Source organism: Ictidomys tridecemlineatus, chromosome 1, assembly GCF_052094955.1.
Source record: "Ictidomys tridecemlineatus isolate mIctTri1 chromosome 1, mIctTri1.hap1, whole genome shotgun sequence".
Lineage (NCBI taxonomy): Eukaryota > Metazoa > Chordata > Mammalia > Rodentia > Sciuridae > Ictidomys > Ictidomys tridecemlineatus.
Window position 1 is genome coordinate 255,955,208 of NC_135477.1, and position 15,297 is coordinate 255,970,504.

Consider the following 15,297-nt stretch of genomic DNA (forward strand, 5'->3'; position numbering starts at 1 on the left):
GGGCCATCATAGATGCCAATCCAGTCACTGGAACTGGCTTTCAAATACATTTACCACTGAGAGATTTCAAGAACTAAATAAACTTCACCTCCGTAGAAAAGAGGAAATTTCTGGTGGAGGAAGGTAGGTTTGACTGGGGGTAGTCTCCCTGTTTATTAGCATTATAATTATCATACTATTTCATAGGAGATATCAGACTTGTTAATTTGTACAACATCCTCATTTTATACCTAGATCCGTAAACTGCATGTGTCTCGAGCCCCTGCCAGCAGAGGGCTCCTGGACCTTGCCCAGCCAACCTGGCACAGAATCACGAGGGCAAGTGGCACGGGCTCTGCTGCTTTCACTCCAGTCTGGACAGCACCCCTCACGTGGGCACAGGCAGGGGTTTATGTCATCCTTCTCGTGGGCTTCCGCATCTAGTCAAGGACTACTTTTTAATTTAAAAAGCAGCATCCAAAAGCTACAGTAATAAAGAACCCTGTCCACAAAGAAGGCTGAAGTCATCTATCTCTCCAGTGTGCGTGGCATGGAGCTGTCATGAGCCAGGGGGAGCGCTAGAGGCATTCAATGTGAGCAGCCAGCCGCCATGACTGCTTTACGCATTTTCTTTTAAGAGCCTATGATATCACAAACATAAAAAGCTTCTGAGTGCTGCCCAACGTAAAAATTTAAAGGCTGGATGGAGAGTAAAGAACCCTGCTTGGAGTCACCAGAGCAGTGACGGAATAGAGGGTACTAGGCACCCAGGTCAAGCTGGCGTCGTGGACACACATGCAGGACCACATTTTCTCACTAATCGAGAATTCAGTATCGAAGGGATTGTTTTTTCAGGGCTTAAACCTATGAAACAAAAAAGAGAGAGGAAGATTCAGATTGTATTTTTTTTAAATGTGGTTGGAAACATATCCAAGAGTCAGAGAGAGGAACTGTACAGAAAAACTCAACAGCTGCTGGCTCCGAATGTGGTCCTTAGAAAGGCCTGCTTGGAAGGTTGGCTCTTGGCTGACTTCAGGAAATTTGAATTTCAAATCATTTCCCCTATCTCCAGACTGATAGGAGTGGCTAAGCAGGCCCAAACTATTGATGCAAACAACAGGGTGTAACTGCATGACAGGCAGAGGCGCCTGTACACCAGACCCCAGGGAAAACCTGAGCACTGAGTTTTCAGCGAGTTTCCTGAACAGCTTCAGTGCAGAGGTGTGGGGTAGGGCCTGGTATCATGGGGACTGCTCTTCTTTGCCTTTCCTGTGCTGGTTTCGCTTCATATCCTTTCACTGTAGTAAATTACAGTTGAGGGTCCTGTCTCACAGCCTGTGAACACTGCTGTCTAGGCTTAGAAGCCAGAAGTGGTTCTTTGAGGCTCCAGCACAGAGATGGGAAGAATCCTCCCACTTCCTACCCTAGATCTCAGAGCTCAGGAATCTGTGGCTCATCTTTCTCTATTGGAAGCAAAATAGAGTTTAGGTGGCTTCTGTTTAAGAAATTGTCTCCATGCTATGATTAAAGTTGATTAAAAGTCTGGTAGAAATTTTAGGTTGGATTAATTTTCCTTTAATATCGAGCATAATGCTTCATACCTCCCATATTCCAGTAATGCTGTTGAGAAATGTAAAGTAGCCTGACTTCTACTTCACCAGGGGGCTTAGACCTGATCTGTCCAGCAAAGACCCACTATATGTGTATATATATATATATATATATATATATATATATATATATATATATATACGTATATACATGTATATATATATACATATATATATATATATATATATATATTTCGTTGTATGTGGATACAGTACCTTTATTTTATTTATTTTTATGTGGTGCTGAGGATGGAACTCAGTACTTCACTCATTCTAGGGAAGCACTTTATCACTGAGCTACAACCCCAGCCTCAGGAAGTTTTTTCTTTACCAAGGAAAACAGACTGTCAGGGGACCTCAGGTCACTGGGCTCAGCTGAATGGGGGATTTGGAAGTGCAGAAGACTGATCAAGAGAATAACTATCTCCTGGAAACTGAGAGCCCAAAGCTCTTACTCCACTTCTCCCCCCATCCCTGGAGACTCAGTATCCACCATCCAGATGGGCAGGGCCCTGGAACAGTCTTCCTGAACAGCCCAATAGGAACAAACAAACAACAATAAGATTCTAACAGCTTTCTTCATGTGAATGACACATCCAGTTCCCATCATGGCCAATAAAACCCTCCCCTGGGCTCAGACCTCCAGTGAACTTTGTGCCCTGATATTATAATGTGAGCAGGAAACCAAGAATGTCCATAAATAAAGAGGAAATCATCTAATGTGAAAGAGCGATTCATACACGCCAGGAGAAACAGCAAGTGGACAATACAGAAACCATAAAGAGAGAATAAATTACCACTTCGGTGCTCAAATCAGAGATGGCCGTGGGACCAGGGAAACACTGTATCTAGTAACAGAACAGTCAAGACCATGAGAGATGGAAAAGGGGCCTTTGAAAAATGATAGAAGAGATGAAAAAACCCAAAAATCATTTTGGAGGGTAAAGATAAAGTAGTATTCTATAAAGAAAAGCAAAAGATGAAAATATGAGATAAAGGATAAGAAGCTTGATGTTGAATATCAGAACTTGTATCCAAACCACAGGAGAGCCAGCAAGAGAGGAAGGAAAAAAATGGAGAAGAAACAACCAACAGAGTCATTGGGAAATTTTCTAAAACAAAAGTCTTTGCTTTACAGATTAAAATATAATTTTTTACCCAAATGACCCAAACTTAAGGATGTCATTGTGCCCTTCCACAATGCTGGGCAAAGAGGAGGTCCTCAAAGCTGCCTGCAGATGATTTTACAGATCACAAGTAAGGGAGAGAAAAGAGACTGGAAGAGAGAGCACATGAAGCTTCCCATTCAATTCTGAAGCAAAATTGTTCCCAGCCTAAACTTTTCGTCAAACTTCTAACCAGGCTTGAGGGTAGCATTAAGATGCTTATGGTGATAACAGCACCAGACATTGGCCCTGTGTGTGCTCCAGCAAAAGAAAGTTCAACAAAGAAGGATGAAGTATTGCAATGCAGGAAATAAAAGACTGAATACAGAGAAAGAAAGAAAAGCCCAGCATGGAGGTGCAGAGTGATTCAGGAATCAGAGAGCAGTCAAGCCAGTTTGGAGCAGGTCAGTGGGTTCTCAGAGGGACTTTTCAGGGATAGGCAATGGTATCCTCCCTGCTGTGTCTGAATACCTGATGGAAGATAAATTAAGGGCAAGTTCAGGGGCTGGGGCTGGGGCTCAGCGGTAGAGCGCTTGCCTAGCATGTGAGAGGCGCTGGGTTTGATCCTCAGCACCACATAAAAATAAATAAATAAAATAAAGGTATAAAAAAATTCACATCAATCTTTAAAAAAAAAATAAAGGACAAGTTCATAGAAACTAAACAACCACCTCTGCAAAGCAAGAGAAGCCTGGATTTGGACCGGAGGGAGTCCAACAAGAAGCATAAATCAATTGCAGTTCACCACATCACTCTGGGTAGCATTCACCTACTGGTAAATGCAAACACTGAACTTTGATCTAACTAGGATTACAGCACAACTATGCTAGGAGGATGGGAGATGGGAAGGCTGAGTGACGTGGTAGATAGAAGAGTTACAGCCTCTTTTTCCATGCAGCACAATTCATGCACAATGCCTAAAACACTGGAAAGTTCAGGATTTTAGCTCCACGGAAGTAGTGGTATCAAGATATCCCACTCAAAGAGACAGGGAAAGGATAGAACAGCTTTCTTATTTAATAATAAAGCTTATTTTGGTGTGTGTTTAATATTGATGATACTATTTTCAAGCGTGGCCATGAGTGACTGGCTACCTTATTCGTTGTTGGTTTCCCCTCTACAGAAACATCCTTTCTTGTTAGAGTGGAATTGTGATAACTACTGCATCCAAGATTAATCCATCTATTCCTGGTTTTGCAGCCATAAGATTTAGGACTGTTTTCATATAAACCCGGAGGTGTTCCAAGAAGAATGTCAATACCCTAGTCCTAAATTCCACCTGGTCCAGACATGGTGTATCCACCTGGCAGTCCCTCAGATCTACTCCATGCTTGGCCACTCAGGACCCTCCCACCTGGGTAGTTTTAAGGAATTTCTGGGAGTGAGCGGTTTGAGGAGAAACTGCACAAGGATATCGGGTGCATTAATGGAGGATGATGGGAAAATGTGTTACAGACTAGAAAGTGGGGTGTATGTGTTCTGTTGAAACTCAAGCACCCCAGTGCTTTGGATCTGTGACTCCAGGGCTCACAATATCCACAAACCTCAAACTTAACATTACATGGTCTAAGAATCAAGTCTGGCTCCGTGGTTTTAACTTTGATACTTTAAAGAAAAAAGATAAACATAATATCCAAATAATCAACATCTTGGGTTACTGATAAAGAAAATGAAGATGATTTTATAGAATTGCCTTTTTCTCCCACATGTGACTTTGTTTATTATCTTGTTCTCATTGTGTATGCAGGGGAAACTGCACGTTCCTTGTGAAGATGGCCTGAGAGCTGAGCTCTCTGTTTATGTGTTTTCAATTTTGCAGAGCAGCTATGAGTGTCTTTGGATCTGAAGTTTTAAGAAAACTTACCTTTCTCTGAAAGAGAGCAGCTGTCATGACAGGGCCCTGTCTCTGCAAGGGGTTGAAACACACTGTGCATTTTCTCTCCCAGGAATACCAGCCTTGTAACACCAATGCATGCCCTGAGCTGAAGAAGACCACGCCCTGGACGCCCTGGACACCCGTCAACATCTCTGACAATGGCGGCCACTATGAACAGCGGTTCCGGTACACCTGCAAAGCCCGCCTGCCCGATCCCAATTTGCTGGAAGTGGGAAGGCAGAGGATTGAAATGCGGTACTGTTCCAGCGATGGGACCAGCGGCTGCTCCACAGATGGTGAGAGATGGTGGGAGGGATGGACTGGTCCTGGGAGGCCTTTGATCTTGAGTCTAAGGTCCTGGAAGAACACGGGTAGTGTGTCTTTGTTGTTAATTGTGGCTTTGCAGTCCTGATCACAGTGATCCCTGCAGAACAGAGTGGACTTCACAGCAAATTGAAGGGGGAGACACTTACTATGAGAATTTAGGTATATCCCCCCTTGTCCATGGGGGGATGCATTCTTAGACTCCCAGTGGTCACCTGAAACTGGACAGTACCAAAAACCATACAAACTTGTTTTTCCTTGCACACACAAGCCTATGATAAACTATGCACATTAAGAGATTACTAACAATAAATAATAATAAAATAGAATACTTATAAAGATATACCATAGTAAATGTTATGTAAATGTGTCTCTTCCCTGAGTCAACACAAGCATTGATACTTTATGATTGTGGTTGGCCATAAGTAACTGAAACTGCAACAAGGGACTCCATGATAGGAGATGGTTCTGTGCATCCAGGCCCCAAATAACACTGTGCTTATGAAAGGTCCACAGTAGTTTGTGTCAGATTTATTTTGGATGAAAAAATACACTAAGGAAGGACTTTCTATAGGTTTTCTGGGACTAAAATATAAGGTGAAAATAGTATTTCAGTTTATTTATCCTCAAAGTGGACCAAGTCAGGAAGAGTGGATTTCTTTGTTTTACTCATTCAGGATGTTTCTGTTAAGATGCACCATGTGTGAGAAAGCCATGGACATGTGCCATTGCTTCTCCCCCTGAACTGGGCAGACCCCTGAGTGCCATGTTAGCAGCCTGGAGAAAGCCTGGGGAGGGAGCCAGACCTGCCCTCTGTCTGGTCCCAATGTTCCGCAGGTCTATCCCCTGGGCAGGTCACTTACTCTCCCTGGAGCTCCTCTCTCTGCCCTTGAGAAAGCGGGTTAGAGCCTGGTGGCCCCAACGAGTTTCAATCTTTGCTTTGCTCTTTGTCTCTTTTTGTATTCTTCTGACGCATCCTCGGAGCTTGGTTTGATGAACACCATGACAGTTACATCTTGCACTAGAGCCTTCTCAGACATTTCCCAGCACTTCTGTGTTGTGGTTTTACTTTCATTCTCCAACATAAATGGGACATAGAAAGGGCTGGCACCGCTGATGTCATTTCTAAAGAAGGGGTCTTCAGGCCCAGAGGGGCTGGCTGCCTTGACAGATGCCCCAGAGCTGGGGAGCTGGATTGCAGTGCAGGATTGACGTGGGTGGGATAAATTCATGGGGGACAGTGCTTCTCCTCTGTATGGCCACCAGGAAAGCTCTGAGTAGTGGCCAGTGCTGCTCACAAGCCAAAGGTCCCCAGGCTGAGGCCTGCTGGGATACTGGGAGCTGGGAGCTAATGGACATCTGGGATACTCAGTGACCCCAAAGTTGTTTCAAATACCTTTAGCTATAAAAGTACACTTCTCATCCTGTACCTGTATTTGTTCTTCTAATTTACTTTCTCTCTGTCTCAGACTAGACTCCCTATAGCTCAGCAATCACACAATCTTATTGTTAAATATATATATATATATAGATAGATAGAGAGAGAGAGAGAGAGAGAGAGAGAGAGAGAGAGAGAGAGTCTTCTTTGATAAAGGGTAACGGTAAATACACTATTGACATAAGTGAAACCAACACCATCCGCCTGGTGAGCAACAAAATGAGTCACTCTTATTAAGTTTGTAAAATTCTGCTTTTGTTAGAAGAAAGGATACATTTATTGAAACTCCCAGTGGAAGATAACTGAAGCCCAGTTTAAAGATGGACATGTTATAAGAGATAGCCTGGTAATCTCCAATTGGGGTTCTGAGACAAAATACAAGAATGTCAACAAGAATTTCATGTACTTTTCAGAAATTTTTTTTTCTAGTGTAAGTATGTCTCATGATTTTTTAGGATAATTAGGAAGTTTAGGAAGTTCATCTTAATTCATCTTATTTGCTAAGCTTGGCAATTCTGTCTCCAACTCGTTCACTTGTTTCTTATTTTAAAACAAACTGTGATCTACTTCTGACATCAAAAATCTAATGAGAGAGTGAGGGATGGTGTTCCTCTTTAATTAGCTTTGTTCTCCCTTCTGAACTTATTCCTTCCGTTCTCAAGACACATCTAAAACCACAGTTAATATCTGTTTTACACATTAATAATAAAATGTAGGGAAAAGATGCTAACACATTTATAAAAGACATCCTCTATTTTCCCCAAAAGTATTCCATGGATGTGGCTTAAGAAGAAGTCCTCCCTTCCTGTGTCTTCAAGGCTTTAAGTTCCATGACCATCCTCATGTTTTGCTGTTGAAATCTTGAAAACACAACAGTGCACCCCTCTGCCTCTGGCACACCACGTGAGGCTGCCTTGTGTGGGGTTTTTCTTTACGGATGACCAAGAAGCTCTGGTTCATCCCAGAGGAACACTCCGAGGGCCTGTGTCCTCCTGAATTGCAGAGAGGGCCAGTCTCTGGGCAAACACTCAGGTGCTCAGCAGCAGACAGCCCTGGGTGTGTTTGTTTCCTCATGACCTTGATTTCCCTGAACTGCGTGGCACCATTAGAGAGGCATCATTTAAAATTTGCCACAGGGCCTACATTTGAGATAATTATCGAACATTTTTAACATAGCAAGGAGGCATGTTTATCAGAGCGAACACAAATTCTGGTGAAGGCTACTGACAAGTTGGAGGGCTGGGAGGAGGCCTGCTACAGAGCAGCTCTCAAGGCTGCCCACTGTGATGCCCAAGACTCTTCTCCCTGCACACCCAGCACGACTGCGCTATCACTTAGTGTCCCTGGCTCCCGGGAAACACATCTGTTAGTAAGGGTGCTCAGACTGTCATGGGTGAGTTTGACATGTGTCAAAGTGCATCTAGTTCCTGGGTATGAGTTCTCTGGAGTAGACAGACGAGTGTCTCTGTGGACCATGATTCAGGAGCAGTTAACTCAGCACCTTTAACCAGCAGGAACTCACATTTGAAAGGTTAACAGGTGCCAAACATGGTGTATGTAGCACGCCTGTCATCTCAGCAACTAAGGAGGCTGAGGCACAAGGATCACAAATTCAACTGAGACCTTATGCAACTTAGTAAGACCCTGTCTCAAAAATAAAAAGGGCTGAGGATATAACTCAGTGGTTAAGCACCCTGATATTCAGTCCTTGGTACCAAAACAAGAAAAGGAAAAGAATGTTAACAGGTAAAGAAGTAGTTTTAGGAGATGTCTGAATCCTGTTTCCGTTTTCCCAGGCTAGTGTTCTTCATGGTAACGGTGCATGAAGGCAGTTTGTAATAGAGTCCCAAGAGAAGCAAAAAAATTGTATATTCTTTGTAAGAAATTTCTACCAAAAAATAAATAAACTACAAATTCAACACCTACTAACTTACTGTTCAGTGTAAAGACTTCATTCACAAATTAGTTCCGATGTGCATCCTTACTGAATAGCAGCTTGGGAAAGAAGTCTGAGTAATGGGAGGCTGTCACTCAGCTGCAGTATTTTATTGAGGTGCGAAAGGCAAATTCTAGAGAGAAGCTCGGGCTGATGCAGACAGGCCAGTGTGTGTGTGGGCCCTGCAGGACTCCCATGGAGTCACGCTCTGTGTTTCCCCTGCCAGGGCTGTCTGGGGACTTCCTGCGAGCCGGGAGATACTCAGCCCACACCGTCAATGGGGCCTGGTCAGCCTGGACGTCGTGGTCACAGTGCAGCCGCGACTGCAGCAGGGGCATTCGGAACCGGAAGCGCGTCTGCAACAATCCTGAGCCCAAGTACGGGGGCATGCCCTGCCTGGGCCCGTCCCTGGAGTACCAGGAGTGCAACATCCTGCCCTGCCCAGGTGAGCAGTGATCTAAAACGTCCAGCAGCAAGGACGGCCTTTTAGCTTACCCTGGCTCTCTGAGCTCCCTGGCCTGGTGTTGGGATACGTGTTCTTAAGAAATGTCAGATGATGTCAGCAGCTGTTGGATGAACCTAGTGAGACCGAAAAAGAAGAATAAAGGGGTCCTCTGTTCCCAGCCCACCCGCTCCAACTGACCTGAAGCCAAATCCCGAGTCATGTCCACCAGTACTAACACAGCCCCCTTTTCAGGCTGGCATGTGGCCTCACATCTCCAGGTGAAAAGGCCAGGCAGCATCTGGGCTGGATTACATTCCTTTTCCTCTTCTTTTTAAAAAGAAATTAAAATCTTCCTTAGAGCAATGCCCAGCAAGGATTGTGGGCTCTGGATCCTGTCCCTAACAGACATGTTGGCCCTTCTGATGTGGTCTGGAGAGAAGTGATGTCCCTGAAATATGCATCAGCCCACCTTTCCTGGGACCCGAGGGACCCAGGCCTCCCTGCTGTTCTCCACCGGCCCCAGGTTCTCACCCAGGGTTGCAGGGGTCAGAGCTGTACCAACAGGTGCCTGCCAGGTCAGTTCCTAGTCCCACTATCTCCTGCCAGAGGGGTTCTACCTCAAGAATCCCATCTTCTGAAGATGCAGTCTCCTCTCCTGGAGGCTGTGCAGGGCTGGGAAGGGACCTGGCTTTTGGTTGCACTGAATTCCATATAAGCACAAGGATATTAAAGTGAGTTAAAAGAGCCCAGGGCTTTTGGATCTGCAGTTCTCCTACAACCCCTCTGTATTCCCTCTGGTATTCTGACTGTCTCTGCTCCCTTCTGCCATGGCTCCCAGGGGAGCTCTGTCACCTAAATGGCTTCCACCTGACCTTCCCACCGTCATGGGTTCTGTAACCCAATGACCCACAGCCACCCTGTGCAGGTCACTGGATGCTGCCTGTGCCTTTTTTCTGGGTGAAAGCCCAGGAGCTCAGGGCCTGGGATGGTTCCACTGCAGAAACTCAGTCTTCAGCACAGGCTGGCACACCTAGAAACGCCCATCACAAGTGTTTGTTGAATGGAGAATGAACAACCAGCGGGTTACCCATCTTCCTTCCTTCCCCTGCCCATTCCATTTCCAGCACTTTTGAGCAGTTTGGAGGACCCACTGTGTGCTGCTCACAGGATGGCAAAGACACAGTGTTGTGGTCCACATCAAAAAGGAGCCTAGAGTTGGGGGAGAAGGCATCTGTGAATAATGTCAAGCCAGCATGGCCATCAGATGCTAAGATGGTGACAAGATACAGTGGCCACATCCGCCATGCACCTAGTGAGCTGGGAGAGCAACAGCTGCAATACACAGGCTCTTCCAACCTGGGAGTTAGTCAATTCACAGGAAGGGATGGGAAGTGGTGTGAAGGATCATTACAAAGCTGGGTACAGAGGTTTCAGTGGCATCAGATTTTAGCATCTTGTCTGGTAGTACGCACCGCTTTCTCAGTTTTTTGAGCAAGAAACTGGCTGTGGGAAATATTTAATAAGCATTCATTGGATGAGGAGAGGTGAATGAATGTACGATGTATGGGTGGGTAGATGCACGTATGAACTTATGTATGTATGTTTGGATGATTGGATGGATGGATGGATGGGTGGATGGATGAATATTTGGATGAATGACTGGATGGACGGATGTATTGATGGAGGGATGATTAGTGACTGGATGGATGATGGATGGATGGATGGAGAGATATATGGATGGATATACAGAAGAAGGGTGGATGAGCGTGCAGATAAAACTGGACACACAGTCCCCGGCTTTGTAGCAGAGGCGTCCTGTAATGAATGTCCCTGCTCTTGACAGCTGCACTGCTCTCCCGGGGCATCTCAGCCTGGATTTCTCCAGCCTCAGGAGATTCCTCCCTTGACTACCCACTTTCCCAGCCAAGATGATGCAGAGAATCTGGGAAAGGTCACAGAGCTGTTCTTTCCCACAGCCCCATGGAAGGGTTCTCCCCCTGGGTGCTGGGAGGGAGCCCGAGGGCGATATCTCTCGATTTGAGTCAGTGCTGTGAACTGGAGCCCTGGAAGCTGCCCTGGGAATGTCAGTCCCCTCCCTCCCACACCTCCCCAGGCTCCAGACACTGGAGGCTGCCCTGGTCCCTGAGTGCGAAGGTGGCCCCTCCGTCTCAGACACTCCATGAGCATCGTCTGTGGGTTGTTTTGTTTTCATTTTATATTTTTAGTTGACTTGGCAGTCAAACCAGAACTTTATATACATGACCTAAATATCTTGAAATAGCTCTGGCCTCATTTTCCTTTAAAAGCCAGGTCCCATAGAGTGTCGTGGAGGATTCAGAGTGCCATGCCACTTTCCACTGGGGAGCAGCTGAGTTCAGTCTGGATGTGCTAACGTCAACACTCTCCCACTTCCTGGGGGACTCCTAACAACTGGACAGACTAACTCAGCCAGAGAGTGGGCCGCCCCAGCCTGAGGGGGTGGAGCCGCCCACCTTCATGGAGCTTTTGACTTCATTTAGCACGTTCTCTTCCTCACAACTCATTCTGCTGGGTGAACAATGACAAATGATCATTGTATTTCTAAATGAAGTTTTTCCCTATGATTTAAAATGAACATAGACATAAATGAACTAGAGGAATGTAAATAACCTTTAAATCGAATCACTAACAATTCCATCTCCAGTTGTCACCCTGTAACTTTGAGCCAGTGCTGAAATGACCATTTCCTCTCCGGCTGTGGCCTTGTCTAACTAGAACCTTCTCCTCTGTCATTCACCTCTGACCTTGAGACGTGGGCGGTCCTTTCCCCTTCACACCTTTGTTTCTTTGTGGTGTGTTTGATTCAGCACAAAGACTCCAGACCCTGACTGACAAAGGTAGAGAAGGGAGATGGTTCCTTGTTGCTCTGTGGTACGGAAACAGGATGAAAGCAACCTCAAAGCCTTCCTGGGACCCGTGTGCCCTGACAGGGTCAACATGCGCTCCTTTGATCAGATTTAACTACGATGGTTCCTCTGAGGGAGAAGACTCTGAGGAAGTCCAAGTGCATCCAGGGTGTGTTCCCCAGTGACTCTGGTGGACACCTGCAGTGCCTCTCCCTGCTGGACTCCGGAGTCCTCGATTCCAGGAGGGCGACCTCTGCTCAGTTCTTGGGGAGTGGGGTGCCCTGCTCTCCTTCAGCTCTAACAGTGTGGTGCAGCGTTCTGGGCATTGATACCATGGCACGTGTGCCCTCACCCTCGGGGCTTTATATCTCTGACTGTGCCCAGGATGCCCGGTGAGTGGATGCATTTAGCTTTCCTTGGCTCCCTTTGATTGCTGGCAACTCCACTTTGCAGTAGCAATGAAGAGTTGGCTAGAATTCCTAGACCAAAGCTTGTGCCCTCTTCTGTCACATTAATCTATCAATTTTATTTGATCAAAACCCATTCCCTGCAGTTAATGGCTTTGATTCCTTGAGGGAAACATGGCTCTGAGCTTGGGGATGTTTGTCCGATCTTCCCATGAACCAGCCTTTCAGAGGCTCGATGACATGGTGATCCCAGCCACAGGAGATTCCCCCATGAATTCTCGGCATAGAAATGGCAGGAGTGACGTCAGACCCACACTGTTGGTGCTCCTGGTTCTATATGTAGCCTGCCAGCCTCCCATCCAGAGCTCCCAAGTCACTCGTTCTAGAATGTTCCCCAAGGCTGTTGTGAGGACCATTGCCACAGTGACTGAGCTCATTATTATCCTTGTGATGCCCAGGCTGTCCCATCCCTGACCTGCTGCTCTCCACTTAGGGGCTCGGGTTGGTGTCACACCTTGATTCAGCGGCACGTCCCTTCTTCCCCACGTGGAGTTGCACAAGCCCCTCACAGTGAGTCGGCATCATTAAGCTTTGCATTCTCTAGTTTCAATTTTAAAAATACTAGAGACTTTCTGACGTGAACTCATGCTCCATATCTGTTTCCATCTGGGCAGACCACCTCACGGCTAGGGTCAGTGACCACCTCATGGCCAGGGTCAGTGCTCCAAGGTGCAGGTGGAAACCTGTCATACGAGGAGGACACCCTTAGGAGGACATGACCTGCAGGCCAGCTGGGAAGTGACCTGGGGCTCTGGGCAACTCCGGCCCCGTGCGGCTGCCTGAGAGTGGAGCCTGGGCTGGACTCCCCTTGAGTCCCTCTGCACAGAAGCAGCTCCCCCCAGCCCGTAGAGCATGTGCCTGCAGACAGGGAAGTTCAAGTGGAGCTCAGGGCGGAGCACAGGGTGAGCTTGGGTTTGAGCTCCCTGGGGGCCACTTCAGCAGCAGGATTCTGCCCAGGGGCTCCCCAGAACTTCAAGCAGGAGCCGTATTCTCATTCAATGGGGTACACCACCTTGTGCCAGGAGGACTTGCTCATGATCCCAGAGGGACCGTGGTATGGGTGAGCAGAGGCTATTAGACCAGGTCAGATGTGGACTGGCATAGCATGAATGGAAATGTGGGAGGGATAAATAAATATCCCCAATATCTCCGGATAGAATGAGTGTAGGAGATCACAACATGATACCTGGTTATGGAAAGATTGTGAAGAAGCGCACTAGTGTTTTTGTTTTTGTGTTGAAATAAAAGCACTTAACATGAACAGGTCACTAAATGCATGATACAGTGTTGCTGGCTACAGGCCCAGGGTTGTACAGCAGATCCCCATCGTCCCTTCTTCCCCACCCTGGGAACACCATTTTACTTGCAGCATCTATGAATTTGACTATTTTAGATGCCATGCCTGACTTACACAATACTCACATTCTGCTTGACTTATGTCACTTAGCATTATGTCCTCCTCCATGCTGATCCATGTTGTTGCACACGGAGAGATCTCCTTTTTGAAGTCTGAGTAATATTCCATTGTATCTATATACCATATTTTCTTTATCTATGTATATTGATATTTTAGAAGTTTCCATATTTTAGTTGTTTAGTAATGTAATTGCTGATATCTCTTAGAGAGACTAATTGCAATTTTTTTCTGGTGTACTCAATTTTTGAAAGTGAGATTTCTAGATCCTATGGTAATTCTAATTTTTAATTTTTTAAGAATCACTATTCTGTTTTTCATAAGCAGTTACACCAGCGGCACACAAATGGCTGCAGTTTCACCACATCCTTACCTACATTTTTTGTTTTTTCAATCATAGCCATCCTAAAAGGAGTGACTTGAGCTCTCACTGTGGTTTTGATTTGTTTTTCCCTGATGTTTACTGATTCTTTGCGTCTTTTCAGATGTGTAGGAGACTGGTCTGTGGGTCTGGGGATCCCAACCTGGAGAAGACAGGGGCTAATGTGAGCAGAGAGAGAAGGGCTCTGTTTATGAGCAGTCATGGCGGGTTCTGGTCCAGGAAGCAGTCCTGCCTGACATTCACGCGGTGAAGCTGCACAGTTAGTACCCAACCCTAAGTCTGGCTGCTGATGTTGAGATGACGTCTCCAGCCATTCAAACCTGCCACCAGCTCTGCGTGGCTGTACGGTTTGCTCGTTTAGAGGCTGCATTTATGGGGCACCCTTCAGTGACCTTAGTGGGACCATTGGATTTTTTCTCCTCCTCTGTCAAACCGTCATCCGACCCATGAGGAGGGCTGTGACTTGAATTCCTGATCCGGGGCTTTAAGTCTTGTCTGGCCAACTGCATGGTGCAGAGAGCAAGGGTAAGAGCTCGCCAGGGGTGGCCTTAGTGACCACAGTGTGCTGCGTGTTCCTTCTTGGGGAACTGGGGCTTTCGTATGGCATGCATTGTGCTCCTCTGTCACCTGGAGACATGACATGTTCAGAACCATTTTCTGAAAGAACAAAGAAGGGGCCCTGGAGAAGGAAGGGAAGGTGCACCAAGCTGTATGGATGGAACCTTCCTATGGCCGCACATGGCCAGGACTCAGCTGCTGCCTGCACCCACGCCTTCTGTAGAGCAGATTCTGTCTTCACCTCCGTCAGAAGGATCTGGTTGGGGTTTCTGAAGCATTGTGACCTTGTGTTCCTTCCCAGTGGACGGCGTGTGGTCCTGCTGGTCATCCTGGTCAAAATGCTCAGCCACATGCGGGGGTGGACACTACATGAGGACCCGCTCGTGCACAAATCCAGCCCCCGCCTACGGAGGGGACATCTGCCTGGGACTGCACACGGAGGAGGCGCTCTGCAACACCCAGCCCTGCCCAGGTGAGTGGACCTAGCCTGCTGCCCGACCTGGAGAAAACTCGCCTCTTTTCCTCCTTAAGAGAGAGAGAGAGAGAGAGAGAGAGAGAGAGAGAGAGAGGAGAGAGAGAGAGAGAGAGAGAGAGAGAGAGAGAGAGAGAGAGAGAATGTAGTAATCCATAATAGTTTGGTTCCTTTTGACAAACTCACACATGCATGGGATTTGATTGACTCCGTTTCAGTCCCCGTTGCATACACCCCCTTTCCCTTCTCTCCTCCCTCACCCCTTTCTCCTCTTGGGCTCTACTGATCTTCCTTGTGCTCTTTTATGTACTTATTTCTGATGGGTGCTTTCTACATGTACTTACA

The 15,297-nt window shown here is 46.6% G+C and overlaps 1 protein-coding gene across 7 annotated transcripts in view; it reads left to right on the forward strand.

Annotated features, from left to right (window-relative positions):
- Sema5a (semaphorin 5A) overlaps positions 1–15,297 on the forward strand; it is a 450,819-nt gene that overhangs the window by 419,788 nt on the left and 15,734 nt on the right. For all 7 annotated transcript variants that reach the window (XM_021733399.2, XM_040272850.2, XM_021733404.2 and 4 more), the window contains 3 exons: positions 4,702–4,927; positions 8,556–8,774; positions 14,782–14,952. In XM_021733399.2, coding sequence (XP_021589074.1) covers positions 4,702–4,927; positions 8,556–8,774; positions 14,782–14,952 — 616 coding nt within the window. The remainder of the gene's footprint in view (positions 1–4,701; positions 4,928–8,555; positions 8,775–14,781; positions 14,953–15,297) is intronic.